This window comes from Falco biarmicus, chromosome 12, assembly GCF_023638135.1.
Source record: "Falco biarmicus isolate bFalBia1 chromosome 12, bFalBia1.pri, whole genome shotgun sequence".
Taxonomy (NCBI): Eukaryota; Metazoa; Chordata; class Aves; order Falconiformes; family Falconidae; genus Falco; species Falco biarmicus.
Genome location: NC_079299.1, coordinates 4,522,590 through 4,538,820, shown reverse-complemented (window position 1 = coordinate 4,538,820; position 16,231 = coordinate 4,522,590). Strand labels below are relative to the sequence as shown.

The 16,231-nt window shown below is 47.3% G+C and overlaps 2 protein-coding genes across 12 annotated transcripts in view; one reads left to right on the top strand and one right to left on the bottom strand.

Annotated features, from left to right (window-relative positions):
• Positions 1 to 7,174, top strand: part of ALK (ALK receptor tyrosine kinase) — a 281,236-nt gene extending 274,062 nt beyond the window's left edge. For both annotated transcript variants that reach the window (XM_056357022.1, XM_056357021.1), the window contains 5 exons: positions 565 to 657; positions 2,387 to 2,488; positions 3,699 to 3,833; positions 4,399 to 4,489; positions 5,799 to 7,174. In XM_056357022.1, the coding sequence (XP_056212997.1) occupies positions 565 to 657; positions 2,387 to 2,488; positions 3,699 to 3,833; positions 4,399 to 4,489; positions 5,799 to 6,503 (1,126 nt within the window). In that variant the 3' untranslated portion in view covers positions 6,504 to 7,174. The remainder of the gene's footprint in view (positions 1 to 564; positions 658 to 2,386; positions 2,489 to 3,698; positions 3,834 to 4,398; positions 4,490 to 5,798) is intronic.
• A 57-nt stretch (positions 7,175 to 7,231) lies between these two features.
• Positions 7,232 to 16,231, bottom strand: part of CLIP4 (CAP-Gly domain containing linker protein family member 4) — a 39,328-nt gene continuing 30,328 nt past the window's right edge. For all 10 annotated transcript variants that reach the window (XM_056357015.1, XM_056357013.1, XM_056357012.1 and 7 more), the window contains one exon: positions 7,232 to 15,814. In XM_056357015.1, the coding sequence (XP_056212990.1) occupies positions 15,493 to 15,814 (322 nt within the window). In that variant the 3' untranslated portion in view covers positions 7,232 to 15,492. The remainder of the gene's footprint in view (positions 15,815 to 16,231) is intronic.

Genomic DNA, 16,231 nt, shown 5'->3' with positions numbered 1-16,231 from the left:
ACTCTTCTAGAAGAGTTACCCACCGGGTCTGCCGCCGTGGTGGTCAGACCTCAGGGCTCATTTCAGCACAGCAGAGGTGGAGCTGGAGCTTCAGCTGCGTACACAGATTCAGGCCTATACCTTTAGTCTTCCTGACTCTGACCGTACGACAGCTGTTTGGCAGGATTTGAACAAGCACACTAGGAACAGGTCAGGGGATCATCTCCCACGCAGCTTGATACTGGGACCATCACTGAAATCAGTCCCATCGCGTGCGACTCCTCAGAGACTTAAAAATACCTCCTGGGGTGAAGGGAGGCTCACGGGAGACCCAGCCTTTCACTGGCAGATGCGATGTGAAGTTGAAAGAGGAAATGTTAAGGAGCAGAACTGCTCCTGCTCTTGGGGTAGACTGGAATTTGGGACATCACTAGTTATCCATAAACACTGACTTTTCTGGCTGCTGTGGGCTCTCTGCAGCTCAGGAATGTAGATACTATTCTTTGTTTTCTCTTTGGCTTGTGGAATTGTCGAATGATTAAGTGGTTCTTCTCTTTCTGTTGCTTTTCTTCCTATTCCTTGTAGGGATATTGCTGCCAGGAACTGCCTCCTTACCTGTCGAGGGCCTGGGAGAGTGGCTAAAATTGGAGACTTTGGAATGGCCCGGGATATATACAGGTAGCAGAGCTAAGCCCGGGGTCTCCACAGGTGGAAGCTCACTAAAGTAAGCAGTGTTTGTGCAGGAGAGCAGGCTGGCGTGCTGCTTGCCTAACCCTAGCAAGGCGAGTGTGGAGAGATCCCACCCTGATGGATCCCAGCTCGTGCTTTTTTTGGTGTTTGCCATCACCTATAATCAACCGGTGCTCTGGAGACTTTTCCCACTCCTGAGGGCTTTCTTCTGGGTAATGAAGTCTGATGGTCATAGAAGGTGTTTTCCCTCCCTCTTACACTCTGTCCTCAGTTTCTTGTCTTTACTTTCTGCAACTGAATGGCCCTTTTGTTGACGTGCCCTTTTGTTTTGTCGTCCCAAATCATTCTGAGTTTAATCTCTCTTCTTGATACCACCCCTGCCCCTTTGGTTTGGATTCATCGGTAAATCTCCTTGATTTACTGCAGATAAAGGAGGAAGGTGCAGAGGAAGGTCAGGAAAATGTAATCACCAAACTGGAATTCAGCCAGGACGCAGGGTTAACTACTCTGCTCTTGCAAGAAGTGCCAGAAAGTCTTTAATGACCACAAGTAGTCAGGGCTGCAGTTTGATACCTTGTATTCCAGATAGCGCCTCCAGAAGCGCAGCGCTGTGTCCTGCTGTGCTGAGGAATTGATCTGCCTCTGACTCGAGAAAGGAATGCCTTGTACTCGGTCACCTGCGCTGTTTATTCCAGTGCATTGCCTTCTATTTTTCCTGCCTGGAGATTCTCCTGTGCAATTAGTAAGCCAGGCCCGGCTCTGCTTAGCTTGAGATCTTGACAGTTTTGCAGCCTGGGGTGATGCAAGCAGAGTTCTACCTTCAAAAACCCAAGTGTATCATTAGAGCTTCTTCCCCCGCCACCCCCCCCACCCCACCCCCGCCTCCCTTGGCAAAGCGCTCCCACTCTGCCCCGCTGTCAGATGGACTCTGCTGGGACAAAGTAGCATCTGTCACAGTCACACAACGAGCAGAACCGACTGCCAAGATGAATGCTTTGGTGCTAAGTTTTCAAAGGTGCCTTTGAAGTTTGCACATGTTTCTGTGTCCAGGAAAATCCTTTGGATGCTCAGGCTGTGGAGTTACGAACAGTGATACCAGCTTGCGTGAGCAGCCTCCTGCAGCTGCCCGCACAGGATTTGGGGCTTGCGGGTTTGATTTTAAATGACGACACTAAAGACTAATTCCTGTCTCAGGAGCACGGGAGGTGGGTTTTGTACCACTGCCCCAGCTCTAACAGCCAAGCATCCTCTCCACCGAGCTCCTCATTCTTACAGAGGGGTTGGGATTTCACTCTCAGTGCTTTAGACTGGGTACCTGTGGGACAGGCTTTGTTTATTTTTGGTGGGGAAGCTCAAGGTGACCACTTGTGAGGTGAGGTGGAGATCCTGCTGTGGCTGGGAAGAGCAGCAGGACAGCGCTGCCAGAGGCAGTTCACCATGTGAGTAATTCACTAGGGTGTGCACACAGCTAAGGGTGACTTGGGCTCACCAGCTCAGGCCTCAGGTGAGGTGGATCAGGGCAGTCCTTCCACAGCCTGCCCATTTCCACCGGGTTTGGGAGAAGGAACAGGTCTCCAGCATTTTCTCTGCCATGCTGTTTAGCCTAAATTAGTCTCTCCTCTGGCTCATGGTTTTAATATTTGTAATTTTAAAAATCCCCAGTTAATGGCATTTTCTGAATTCTTGGCTGACTTTCTGTTTTGTTTGTTCTTTGCAGAGCCAGTTACTATCGGAAGGGTGGGTGTGCAATGTTGCCTGTCAAATGGATGCCTCCTGAGGCTTTCATGGAAGGGATATTTACATCAAAAACAGACACATGGTGCGCTTCCTTTCCTCCTCTGTCCGGTCTGTCTTGTAACCCCTTTTTAGAGTGTGAATATTTTGTAAGAAATGCGTGTTCTTGTTCATTTCTCCTTTACTAAAAAGACAAGCTGGGTCTTCCAGAGCCAGTGATCTCAGAGGAGATAAGGGAACAGAAAGGTCAGACCTGTGCAAAGGTGGGTGCTGCTGGGGCGGTAAGCAGGCAGGGAAGGGAGGTTGAGGCAGATGCAGGTGCTACTTTGCTGCTACAGGGAGGAAAGTGTTAGTTCCATGCTGAGGAAAGCAGCACGGGAGACTGCAGGCAGGATCCGTCCTGCCAGTGAGGGAGAAGTGTGTCATGTATTGTGGCTGTCACCTTTCTGTTGGCCTGCAGCACCACTGTAAGCTCTGGAGTTGCTGGTGGCTGGAGGGGAAGGGAAATTGGGTGGGCAGGAGGCAAGAGCTGGGGATGTGTGTGGAGGGGACGAGGCTGGTGGTCAGGACGCAGGTCCTGAGAGAGCCGCAGCAGAGGGTCAGAGGTGCACCCCCGTACAGCCGAGCTGTCTCGGCACCAAGCCGAAGCCTTTCGCATTGTTGTTCTTTGCAATTTTCATCGAGACCGTGACTTGCAAGCAGCTGGCCAGATTAATGCTTTGGAGGGGGTCCCGTCCCAGCCATGGTCCCCAGGGCTCTGCAGGCCACACCACCCAGCCCCAGGGCTGTGGTGTTAGCTTCAGAACGTCCTTACTGTGCTCTGAGCTACAGGCGGGGGCTATGGGGCTCAGGGCATCCGTGGGGATTCACTGGCATGTTATTTCAGGCAGGGTAGTTTATTCAAGAGAAAAAGTTTGTCATAAGTGATCAGGCCACTGCTCCATCCAGTCCTGCCTCCAGCAGTGGCTGGGGTCTCAGAAAAGCATAACCTGACTTTCACATTTGTTACACCCAGGGGAACAGTGCAAGTACAAGGGCAAAGCAACCATATTTATCTGCCTGTGTTGTAGACTTCACTCACTTAACAGTCAACTACTAGTCATTAAATGATTCAAAGGCCACCATTACAAGTGTGCAGGTTTTTGATGTCTGAATCCCGCAGCGGTGATTTCCACAAGCTGCCTGAGCACAGGCTGCAAAAAGCAACGGTGACAGCACTGCACCTGAGGGCACTGCCCCTCGGCGATGGTCATTCCCGTCTCCTTCACTTTGTTTTTCTTCACTTCTGTATTCAGGTCCTTTGGCGTATTGCTGTGGGAGATATTCTCGTTGGGATACATGCCCTACCCTAGCAAAAGTAACCAGGAGGTTCTGGAGTTTGTCACCAATGGAGGAAGGATGGATCCACCTAAAAACTGCCCTGGCCCTGTGTATGAGACACTAACTGATATATTCATGCAAATAAGTTTCTGTTTCAAATGCTGTTCTCTACTCAAAGGTTATTGACTTCTAAGATTACTCTTATCATGGCTAGATCGGACTGCCGGTGACTTCTCTGCTCTTTAATTTTTCTGTCTGTTTTGGAGAATAACGTGGGGCCCCTTCGAGAAGTACTGGCCACTGCTTGTTCGGTCAAAGACGCTGCAGTATTTCTGTCTCTTGGGTTAGCTGGGAAACTGCAAGTGCTTAAGACTGTTCACAGGCAGGGAAAACTGGGTTCCATTATCTGTAGTCCTGCCTACCTTTAGTGAACCGCCCATGGGATTTTGGGTGGGTGAGTTATTTCTCTGATGTGCTGTGGATTTCACCCCTCTGGTGGCCGTGTTTCGGTGGTTACCAGTACATCAGTTGTCCAGCTCCGGGGAATGCAGAGCACTCTTAAATATTAGAAGTCAGAGCGGTGATGCGCGCTCGTGGTTTCTGAGCTGCAGTGACCAGCTGGTATGTACCCACAGGATCTGCCATTTATAAGCATCTCCCATTCTGCTCTTCCAGTTACCGCATTATGACCCAGTGTTGGCAGCACCAGCCTGAAGACCGGCCAAATTTTGCCATAATCCTGGAGAGGATAGAGTACTGCACTCAGGTATCGGTGTGCATGCATCTCAGATGAGATGGGTGGAGAGGGTTCTTCTTGAGGAGTGCTCTAGGGCACGAGATGAGAAGGCAGCACCACATCCCTGCAGTCAGCGGTCCAGGGAGGCTGAGCTCAGCCCGGGCGGGTGGCTGGGATGTTTGCCTCATCAGGTGGCCGATCCTTCCTGTCTTTCACTGCTGAAAGGCACAGGCTCACACGGCTTTACCAACAGCAGATCTGTAGCTCTGCCTGTTTATACAGGCAAGATTCCAACAAGCAAAAGAGCTAAAACAGGTCAGTGCCTGTGTGCGCTTCACACGCTCCATGTCAGCCACGCCATCGCAGCGTTTACCCTTCAGACAGGGTCAGCGCGGCGCAGCAATGCTCCTGGCTCAGAGCACCCTTTGCAGGTGGCTTCTGCAGCTGTCAGCAAGTTTTGGAATCTGGCTGCGCTGGAGAAGGCAGGTGGAGACAGCCATGCTGAAGCAGTGGGCTTCTAAGGCTAGCTGAGGGGGCAAGGATGTGGCTGGCTTTCCAGGCTGAAATCCGATTATTATTTTTTTTACCATGATTTTTAGCTTATGAGGAGTGGCTTGGAAAGCAGTTTGCTGCCTGCATCGGTGCAGGCTTCTTGTGTGGCCTCTCACAGTTACTTGCCTCAGTCAGTTTGCTTTCCCTCGCTGTTTGGGAGGCTCGGTCTGTTTTTCATGTGTGTTTGGATCGTGGGGTTGGGAGGCATTGTTTCCTGCTATCTATAGCTTGCCATGGCATCTAGCAGTACTTAAAGCTTGCCCAGATCACCACATTTTTCTCTCAGTTTAATTTTTGAAACTGCTTAAATAGCTCAGAACTGCAGTCCCTATGGATTCGGGCTTCAAGGGGTCTGCCAGCATTGCCTTCTCTCTGCATTCCCATTCCTCCCTCATTGTATGGAGGCAATACTTCGTGGCTGAAACTTTCTCAGTATTATCTGAGAACGTTATGAACTTTGAGATCATATAGATTTCAAAACAACATTCCCACAGGAGATTTGGCTGGACATAAAAATGTTTTTCATTGGTTTTGTGCCTCTGCTGTTCTGTGGTGAGTTTTAGGGTTGCTTTCTTTTTAGAGTTTTATTTTAAGGGTATCCCATTGCATCTCACAGCTAATTGCATTTTCTCAGCAACCTCTACAGAGGGAATGGGGACTCCAGGTAGTGGGAGCAATGCTCTGTGGCCATGGCATGACAACTGTCAGGTGTGTTGGGCTTTCAAGCAAGCCCGAGTGTGCATGATGGTAGCAGACTTTGAGGAATTCTCGTTGTTCTCTCTGGCAGGATCCAGATGTCATCAACACCGCTTTGCCAGTAGAATATGGCCCGTCAGCTGAGGAGGAGGAGAAGGTAGCAATGCGCCCCAATGACCCCGAAGGAATTCCTCCTCTCTTGGTCTCCACACACCAGGACAGAAAGGATGACAAGCAAACTCTCCCATCTCCACCACCCCTGCCGTCAGCCATCGCTGCTGGAAAAGCTCTAGGGAAAGTGGGAGCCCTGGAACCGCCGGCACTGGGGAAGGTGCAGTCAGCCTCAGCGGGGGGACACATCAACATGGCCTATGCCCAGTCCAATCCCCCTTCTGAGCTGCACAAAAGCCGGGGCTCCAGAAACAAGCCCACCAACCTCTGGAATCCGACCTACGGTTCCTGGTTTGCAGAGAAGCAGGCCAGCAAAAACAGTTCTCTGCTGGAGAAGGAGATGCCCGAGAGGGAGAGTTTGGGACAGGAAGGAAACTGTACTGTGGGGCCCACCATTGTGACTGGCAGGCTGCCCGGCTCCTCCCTGCTATTAGAGCCATCTTCCCTAACAGCAAGTGTCAAAGAAGTGCCTCTCTTTAGGCTCCGCCACTTCCCCTGTGGGAATGTCAACTACGGATACCAACAGCAGGGCTTACCCTTGGAAGCCTCCACACCACCTTGTGCTAGCAGTTACGAGGACCCTGTCCTTAGAAACAAGAGCCACATAACCCAGCAGGGGCCGTGAGGGCCCTCGACCCTCTTGACTTTCCCCCCCGTGGCCCCTGAGCCTTGAAGAGATGTCCTGTTACCCGCCACACCACGAGCAAGGGATCCAACAGCATTACCTTCCGTTTTGTGCCAAACTTGCTCCAAAAGTGCCACCCTCGAAGCTGTCATTTCAACTAACCCGAGAGGCTTCAACTCACCAGAGCCCCAACAGAGTAAAAGAAACGAGCGGGAGGGAGGATACAGGGAACAGATGTGAACTGCAAGGCCCAGCTGCTGTTGCATCAACTCATACGCATGGTTGTTGTCATGCCCTTCCTGTGAGCTTTTCTCAGTTGTGCGTTCTCTGCTTGTGTGTAAAGCCGCAGCTTGCTGCCTCGAGTGTTTCATGTCTGGGGTTTTTCCGTGCCAAACTTGTGGTTGCTGTGGAACACCTGGAGATCTCCTGCAGCTGGCAGAGGTTGTAGTGGGTCTGGGGAGAGCAGCCTCTATCCAAACTGAAGGATAGGACAGCGCCGAATGGTGAGGCGGTGGCACGTTCCCGAGTTGTGTTCCAGCTACAGCCCGGTCTTCGAAAGTCCTTGAATGCACAGCACTTACAGGGGTGTTGGCAGGGCAATGGGAAGCCACGGGTCATACTGAAGGAGAGAGAGGAAGCGTGGAGGGTGGCTGTAGATGCTATGAGGCATTCTGCGGGGGGGGTGGTGGTGGTTTGGCTGGGGGTTTTGTTTTCTCCCCCCCCCCCCCCCCCCCCGCTGTGTTTAAGCACTAAAACTGAGTAAAGCCCTTTAAAATTCCTTCTGTCCTACAAAAGTAGGAATGTCCTTCATCAGGAACTTGTGCATGTCAAGTGGAACCAAGGTGAAGTTTTAAAGGACCGTGGTCGTGAGAGAGACTTCCACCATGCCCTGAAAATGGACAGCCACCTGCATACCTCCGAGGTTTACGATAGCCTTTGACATACCCTGTACAAACAACGTAAAGGCAGAAGACTACGTCGTGCCACAATCCGGATGCCAGATAGATACTCTCTGTATTATTTGAAGGGTGCAGACCCCTTGTTTCTTTTAACAAAATACGTGTATGATAGTGGTTTAAAGACAAACACTTCATTGACTCATTTTGTACACCTTGTGCATGAAAAATACTCCAGTTAAGTGTGTTGTCAAAACATAGATGTAGGAAATAATTCATGTGTAAAGATGTGCGTTAGTAACTTCAACTTAGGGTTGCAAGGAGCTGTTTTAGTATGAACGCTATCCAGAAAGGGGTGCCTGTTTCCATAGAAACGGGGGTAGTGGAGCATCAGCAAAGGAACGTGAAGGTGTTCTTCAGTCCGAGACTCTTCATTTCAGTGAAGTGACTCTGAATCTGGCCCTGGATCCAAACGTTGAGGTAAGCTTCCTGTATTCATAAGGGAACAAACCAGAATCCGCATAACATACTCCTGACCTTTGAGATGTGCAGATTGCGACTGGAGGGCTTGGTTTGGGCCACTACCCCTGTAGAAAGAACAGGAGGAGGGAGGCGGCGTGCTCTCAGCCTGCCTTTCTGACATCTCTGGTACCCAGGACTAAAACCTGGTTTTAGACAAATGCCAAAATTGCGTGTGGTGCTTGGTTCGAGGGGCTGTGCTCTGCTGTTAGGAACCTGGGTCAGGGGCTGCTCCGAATTTCACGTTCATCTGCGAGGGATGCACCGCAGCGCTGCTGCGTGGGGGTAACGAGGGTTGTGCTTCGGGTGCTGTGCTGCGTCCCGTAGGTTTCTTTAGCTTGAATTAAGAGAATATTTGTCATCTCCGAGGTTTTTAGGCTTACAGCTCTTGTCATGAAATAGCCACCAGAGAAGGATTTGGTCTAGCTTAGGACTGCGTTAGTGTCATGCTGGTCCCTCTCGCTGGGTAAACTCAGTGGGGAAGTTTTCTAGAGTCTCAGGAAAGCAGATTCATTCAGGAGGTAAGCACTACAGAACAATTTCTTACGCTAGTATATTACTCACATGTAATAGCAATTTTCATTTAAATATTCTAGGTTTCTCATTTTCAGAAGGGCTGAAGCTCCTCATTGTTTTCTTTAGCTCTTTTCATAGGAGCACGCTGGGTTTTTACTGCCCTGCCTCTTACGTGTTGCTGAGGTCAGGATCTGACCCGTATACTGATGAGTGTTCTCAAAGAATACACATGAACAAAAAGTTGCAAAGTTAATGATTTTTGACTAGCTGAAATTATTAATTCTTGGCTCTGGGGCAGCAGCTCTGATGCTGCACAAATGCAGATAAGCTGCCAGGTTATGATGTTACAGGTAGCATTTCTAAAGAAGCTTTAAAAGCACAAGCAGCAAGAGATGATTATAAGTTTGTGGGGGTGAAGGTGCTAAAGGCAGGCTCTCCCCAGCCACGGTGATAGCGTGATTACTGCTCTGCAGCCTGTGCTCTGCAGTTATTTTATCATAGAATTTCAACTGAAACACTCTTACAGAACGAGTTGTAACAAACGAAGGAGCTAAACACATTACTGCCTTCTTACCTACACAATACGTGAGGAGATAATTCTGGTCAGGGGAAATGGTGAATTACTACTGAAATTCTCTAGCCTGCTGGGTACGGTGCATTGTGATAAATGCTGTTCAGCTGGTTTCCAATAAGCTTCCTTCCAGTGTCTCCAGTGTAAAATGTTTTGTTGTGGGTTTTTTGGTGTTGGGTTTTGTGTTTTGTGGTTTGGAATTTAACTCTTGGAATTCAGAAATCTAGTTTGGGCTTGTTTTTAATGTAAAAAAATAACATCTCTGAGCTCTTCCATAGCAACCATTTAGTTTGGTACCCCTGTGTGCTGTCCAAGCACAGCACCCCAGTTTGCAAAAATTGTTTTGTAAATACTGATGCTAGTCAAATCTTACCACTCGAAAGAAGGGTTGGAGCGTTTGCCTGTCTCTTAAACCACAAATAATGCCATCAAGGACAAATTATTTCCATGAATTAATGGCCTGGACCAAAGGGTGCCTCTGCTACTAGTGTGCAGGCTGCAGTGAAGACAGTTCCCTGGTCATTTCACCGCTGCGTTAAGTTTTAAGTGTGTGTCCTGTTGCCACAGCTTTGCCAGGATTTCTGTGCCAATGCGAGATTTGATTTGTATCACTGGGATGGTATGAAAAAAGCTTTCTGTAATGATACCAGTTGCCTCTGTCATCAAATTAACGATTCACACTTCAGCACAATCAGTGACTGTGCCATCTCCAGGGAGCTGAAGGGCTGACAGAAACGATGCAGCGTTTAACTGTGTGAGCGCTGCAGCTGCCCTGCAGGTTAGCCCTGGGCGGAAGCATTACTAGCAGCAGTTTGGTGAGGTAGGAAAGAAGCTTCTGAAAGGCTTTGCCAGGGATGCTCCAAGGAGAGCAGGGGGAAACAAGAAAAAGGTCGGGTGCTGGGGTAAAGCTAACAGCGTGTTCAGTTACAGCCTCTGTGTGAGTGTGTAAGAAGCAGAGTAATTCATGCAACATAGTTGTAAGGAAACCGTGGCTTAAATTCTGTACAAGGTTCTTCATAGAATTTGTTTTAGCATTTCTCTTACAACATCTGGAAGTGTTCAGAGTTCACATTTCTTCTGTTCCAGTTTCTAGCAGTTTCATTCTAGCACAGCTCCTATAGCTGTACGTCATTGGCAAGAGTATTTTGTCTAGTCGTGAACTAGGGATTTTTAATTTCTCTGTCTGGAAAGAGTCAACTGTTCAGTTCTCAGAACTGCAGGGAACAGGAGGGGCACAAGTCACCATGACCTCATCGGACAAAAGCACCCCAGCATGTGTAAATCCCAAATTCCCTTATTAAAACTTCTGCACGCTAGGCTTACAGTGGTGTAGGAGAAAAAAAGCTATTTTAACCCTCTTACCCATTTTTGTCTATGACTTATATATTGTCTCAGCAAACTGTATTTAAAAAAAGTATTTTTTTAAGGAATTTGTTTTTAAGACAGTTAGTCTTTTTCATTGGCAATATTTACATTCTGGTCTTACGTGTCTTCCTCACTCTACAGCGGAAAAGTGGGAAGCAGTATGATCTACAGGATGTAAAGCACGACTGGGAAAATCCTGTGCTACCACACTCATAATGTGAAAGTGGCTTATTTCCACGTGGATGCTACCTGTTTCTATAGATGTTAGGTAGGTTTCTGCACCTGAAGGTAAATTAGGTTGGGATGCCTGTTTATCTACCTTTCCTGTTGTCCCTTCATCTTCCTTTTCGCTACTGAACCTTGTTTCTCCATCGCATGCCTGGAAATGAAGCGAAGCAAGAAGTTTGGGTGGTCCCTGCTTCCTCCAGGAGCAGTGGGAGGAGGGGCAGCAGGAGAGGGGCTTTGCTGTAGCGAGGGGCAGTACGGGTGCCACAGGCTGCACACACGAGGGCTGCGTGAAGGTGCTGAGTCAGCCTTTCACGGTGGTGCTGTAGGCTCAGCGCGAGAGCAGCTGCAGCACCGCTGGGCGCAGCCGTTTATACGCCATGTGATGCCGGAGGTCTGAAACCGGCTCCGCAGGATTGAACGTTGCCAGTCTGCTCCCGTTACTGAGCCAGCCTGCTGGGTGACAAGACCTGTGATGTAGGAATAGCATAAAACAGCCTTCCACAGCAGCAAAGGCATCCCGGTTTGTCTGTCCCAAAGCTAAACCCATCGCAGGAAAATGTCTGAATTGTCTGCATCTGGCTTCTTTTAGTAACAAGCTTCATTAGAGGAGTGTCTGTCTCATGTACAGCAGTTTATGCAACATTGTTTGTAAAGGAAGGGCCTGTGCACTTCAGGGATACAATGAAGAAAAATACTAATATATGGTCATTGAGTATTTTGTATTGAATAGTGTATTTGTATTGTAAACAAGTGTAGTGAACCACAAGGCATGAAGACAAATAAAGTGACTGTAGCCGGCTTCCTGTGTTGGGCTGTCTAATCACCGGATCGGCATCACAGTCGGGCTCTGGCCACCCATTTTTACGTGGTAACATTACAGAAGTATCGAGATACACCGACCCCCAAAGGCGCTGCTAACCGCAGCCAGCCCCCCTTCTGGCTCGCAGCAGCGGGGTAAAGGCTCGTTTGCATTGCAGATGTCACACCTCCACTTTCTTACAGAGAAAGGTGCCGTTCCGGCTACTACACACCAGCAAAGTTGGGGTTTTCCAGGAAACAGGCTAGTATAAAAGAGAACAGAGCAGACAGCTGAGAAGAGCATTTCAGTGTTTTCATTCCTAAATGTTTCTATCCTAATGACTCTGGGTGTGGGCTTTGAGTAGCTCTAATTATAAGCTGCGTTTCAATACAGTGGAGCGCCAGCACCAAGTCCTGCGACCGACGCAGGAAGAGGTGGGTCCTGCCCCAAAATGCTCACTTTCTGCCCCTCCCCGTACCACTCCTGTGCCGTAGGTAGCTGCTTTCTCAAGAAACTGTCGTTGAAATTAGAACTGACTTACCTATAAACGTTATTCTCCTTCACTTGCTTATCCACATTCCCCGCAGGATAGTGCTGTGGTTCAGTTAACAAGACTTTTTTTCCCCTGAGCAGGCAGCTGGCAGGCACCTCTCCACTTCCCCCACACTTTGGTTCTTTCCTGTCTTAACTGACCAGTGAGCTCCCCTGTGCTCTTCTAGGAGTGGAGCTAGTTCCCCCACCAGACAGCCGCCACGCACTGGTTTTGATCTGGCAGGGGCTGGCCGCCTTTGCTGCAATTTCCATTTGTTCCAGAGTTGTCTGTCTGCAGCGAGGCAGGAAAGAGGATGCAGGTGGGATGCAGGTGGGTACGCTGCTGCGTGGCTTCATGGACACTGTTTCAGGTTCCACCTGGTGTTTGACGAGGCTTCTGCAAAATCTGAACTCTGTAAATGCCGGACTTGCCACCTCTGTAACACTCTCACGGGTAACAGAGCTACCTCGCCAGAGAAACTAGGTTATGCTTTGCAAATGTGCAGTGCCGGTTTTGGATCCTTATGCCTCAGATCCTGCTGGATAGCAACACTTTTTAAAAGCACAGGCTCCCTGCCCAGAAAACCATTACTGTCAACATCTGCAAAACAGTCACTGAATCCTGCTGGGACACATCAAGAAAATCTTCCCCTTCCTGTCACACCTATGACCTCTCCTTTCCAGCCAGTGTCCAACGAAGCTCAAAGGATCTCATGGCTGAGAGCACTGAAGAACAACATTTCCTAAAACTGGACCCCAGAGACATGTTGTGGAACGAGGACAAGCCTCCACGTCTGCACAGGCTGCACAGAATTGCTGGGGACCACCTGTGTATTTATAAAACAGGTAATATTTTATTTATATGGTTTATAGGGACTCTGAGGCTCATTTGCCTTTTTTTCTAACCAGTTGGGGCTGCGATCATACAGACCTCAGCACAGCGCTTAATTTCAAACTTCACTGCCAGTTCTTTTCAGAATTACTTTTATGACAGAGTGTTCTCCAGCAAGAGGTGGAGAAAAGGATTACAGCAACTTACCTTGGATTTAGGGAAGCACAAATCCCTTCACATCACCAACCTGAAGACGGCTATCAGTAATCCTTTCTGGAATGGAGGGACTGATTTATTTCTGGTTCAAGCCACATAAATTTACAGTGCTTCTTGCTTCCTCGCAGAAGAGTCTCAGTGCTACCAGAGGAGCTCCACCGCGCTAGCAGTCCTGATCTGCTCCTCTAACCTGCACTGCTCTAGCTGCTTACAGCCAGAGCTTTCAGGAGAAACGTGCCGCTAGCTGACGCTGACACTGAAGGGGAAGCAGACTACACGGATGCTCAGACAGTACCTATGCCCTCTGCTCTACGCATCAGACAGACGCCGGTGAAGTCCTGCAGTCTTCGCTAGCCCAGAGTGGGCTGCAGTGGGTGTAGCTACAGACCTGTGGAAGGTACAGCCTGACCCCTTGGAGAAAAAAAAGTTACCAGTGAATCAGAAAACTCTTGGGAAGAGGTTATTGCTCTGTATTCCTTCATCTGTGCAAGACAGGCCACACAGAAATGGTGTGACTATAACAAACTGCCTGACCCACACACTTACTCCCCTGCGCATCTCTGGAAGAACTCCAGCTACCCGTCAGATAAAGCCCTTATCTCCATTCCATCTTGTCAGGCAGGAGAAACAGCGTTTCCCATAATGAGTGTTTCCTCACAGAAACTGAACTGCCCACCCAGGAGCACAAAGCTGGGACAAACTGGCAAAACCTGCTGTGCTGTACAAATGCTCTGTTTGACAGCTGACAGTACGGTACCACGTAGCTAGAAGATGTAAAAACTTCTGGGTTCTATTGTGCAGTTGCTGGGGCCCGTTTGCCTAATTTGTACACAAGAACAGAAGCAAGCAGACTGTGACAACCTCATGAAAAGTCTTTTCCCCATACCATTCACCAGCGTTTCATTTTACTAACACCAGCGAGAAACAGATACTGGACAAAGTAAAGTTCAGTACATCACTGAATATCTGCATCTTCAAATATAAAGCATTAATTTCTTTACATTCAAAATTTACAGCTTTTATATTCAATTAAAAATTCCTGCAAGTTAGATTACAATATGCATTATTTTAAATACAGCTCAAGAAAAACAGCTACGGCAATATTTAGAAGAAGTCAGCAGCAGAATTCTGTCTAAAAATAGGACATTATGATGTTATTTAAAGTGTCACTTCTTCAAGTAGGTCAAAGCAAGCAGATCATTTAAGAATAAAATGACTCTCCTGGCACACAAAACCATCCTGATAAAGTAACATTTACATACACTGAGCAATTAAAATAAATACACGTTTAACACACAGACAAAATATTAGCTGTGTCAAAAGGCTGATAGGCAAATAATGTCACATCAAGGTGTGTTACAAAGCTGTACCTAAAACGAGCCTTAATTTATCATAAGGCTCTTAGGAGAAATTTACACTTGAAACTGTTCTGAAGGAAACAGAAAGAAACGTGTATCCACAAACAAATCAAATAATGTTAACAGCTTGCTTGAAAACCCTGCATATAATCCATACCACTGGCAGGAATTACCGTGCTCTATTTATACAGACTTAATATTTATGATGAGGCTATTACGTATAGTTCCAATCTGGGTTTATTTGCATTTAAAAACTGATACTCGTAGCCTGTAGCACACCAAACAAAAAAAGGCTTTAAAAATGAGGGAAAGCTCTCCAGGAGAGTGCAAAGTGCATTATTTTAAAGAGTGCTTCTGACACATAACTCCTACAAACGCATACAACAAAAAGTGCTTTTTACTATAGACTGACATGCAGCGTATTTGTGCTTTTTAAAGGCTTTTTATTTAATTGCTGCTGTTCACTAGGGTAACTGCAAATCCTTGTGTTTGTCAGCCCTTTTGCGTTCTGGAGGGGAGAGGAGGAGGGGGAAAAGAAGAGGAGGGATCTGAATGATAAAATATAAAAATACTTCCACCAGTGCTTGAAAAAGGGATCTTTTTATTTTTATTTTTTTTTTGCTTGCTTATTGCTAGCAGCTGGTATTGGAATTGATAAAGTGCCTGGTAACTAGACTAATGTCACTCATTAACCACCTCCTCTGTCAAAAGCAGCAGTGCGCAAAGCATTATCAGTTTGTTACTACATGGAGTAAAATCGTTTAAATACTGCATGAATCACAAAGCAACTTTAGAGAACATTGGAAAATATACTCGCATTCTCGAACTGGGACATTATTCAAATAATACAGCAGCCCAAACCCAAGATGTTTTTGCAATAACCTTCCCAGACGAGGGCTGTTTCAGTAACAGAAACATAATAGTGGCTTACTTCTTAATGTGACTGAACTTGTATCATATCTCTCTATTTTTTTTAATATATATATTAAAATATATATTATCTATAAACATACATATATATATACTTATATATCTCTCTCTCTCTCTCTACGTAAAATGCAAATGCAGGTTTAATAATTAAAAAATAAGTTTGCCTTCCAGCTGGGGTGCTTGTGTGCTTTACAATACTTACTTCCTATTGTATGAGCACATTTTGGCTCAGCAAATATCATCTACAAGTTTTGCCCCATTAATCCCACGGTAGGTTACCCTGCTAGGTCGAACTAAGACCCCGTGGTTCAGCTTACAGGTGAAATAGCGCTTTTCCCCCACGGAGCCGTCATTCTTTCCCTTGGCACTTCTGAGCTCAAGTCCGAGCCATATCCCCGGTGCAAAGTCTGTAGGACCAATGTACCTGATTGTCCCCATTTCATTGGAGCTGGTCAGCAGAACCTGAGAGCCTTCATGCAGCTTCACCGGTCCCTCGGTGCTAGCTGCACTGGTGCTACTCCAGCTGCGCCGTAACACAGAGCTCTTAGATCTAGTTAGAACAAACAAACAAAAAATAAAAATGAAAAAGGTGTTTTTTTCTATAAACCATCCAGGGCAAATCTGTAGTTCAGTGAAATGCATGGGGAAAAAACCTCAAATTCCTTTTTTAAAAAAGTGTGTTTGATCACATGTCACTAGCAAAACATGTAATAACATTAGCAGGCTAGTACACATGGCAAGTCTGAAATACTTGGAAAATCAGTGTCCTTTCACCTGACGCTAGGATCCACAATATTTACCGTAGGTGAGGGTACTGGTAAATCAAGCAGTACCAGACATTCTACTTGGGGCTTGAAAGAGTTTTGCCAAAACAATTTTTAACATGCACGTGTCAGCCAGGATCACCAGGACAAAGTGAAGTCCTTTACCCAGCTGTGTGAAAATACAAGAATTTGGAGAACATGCA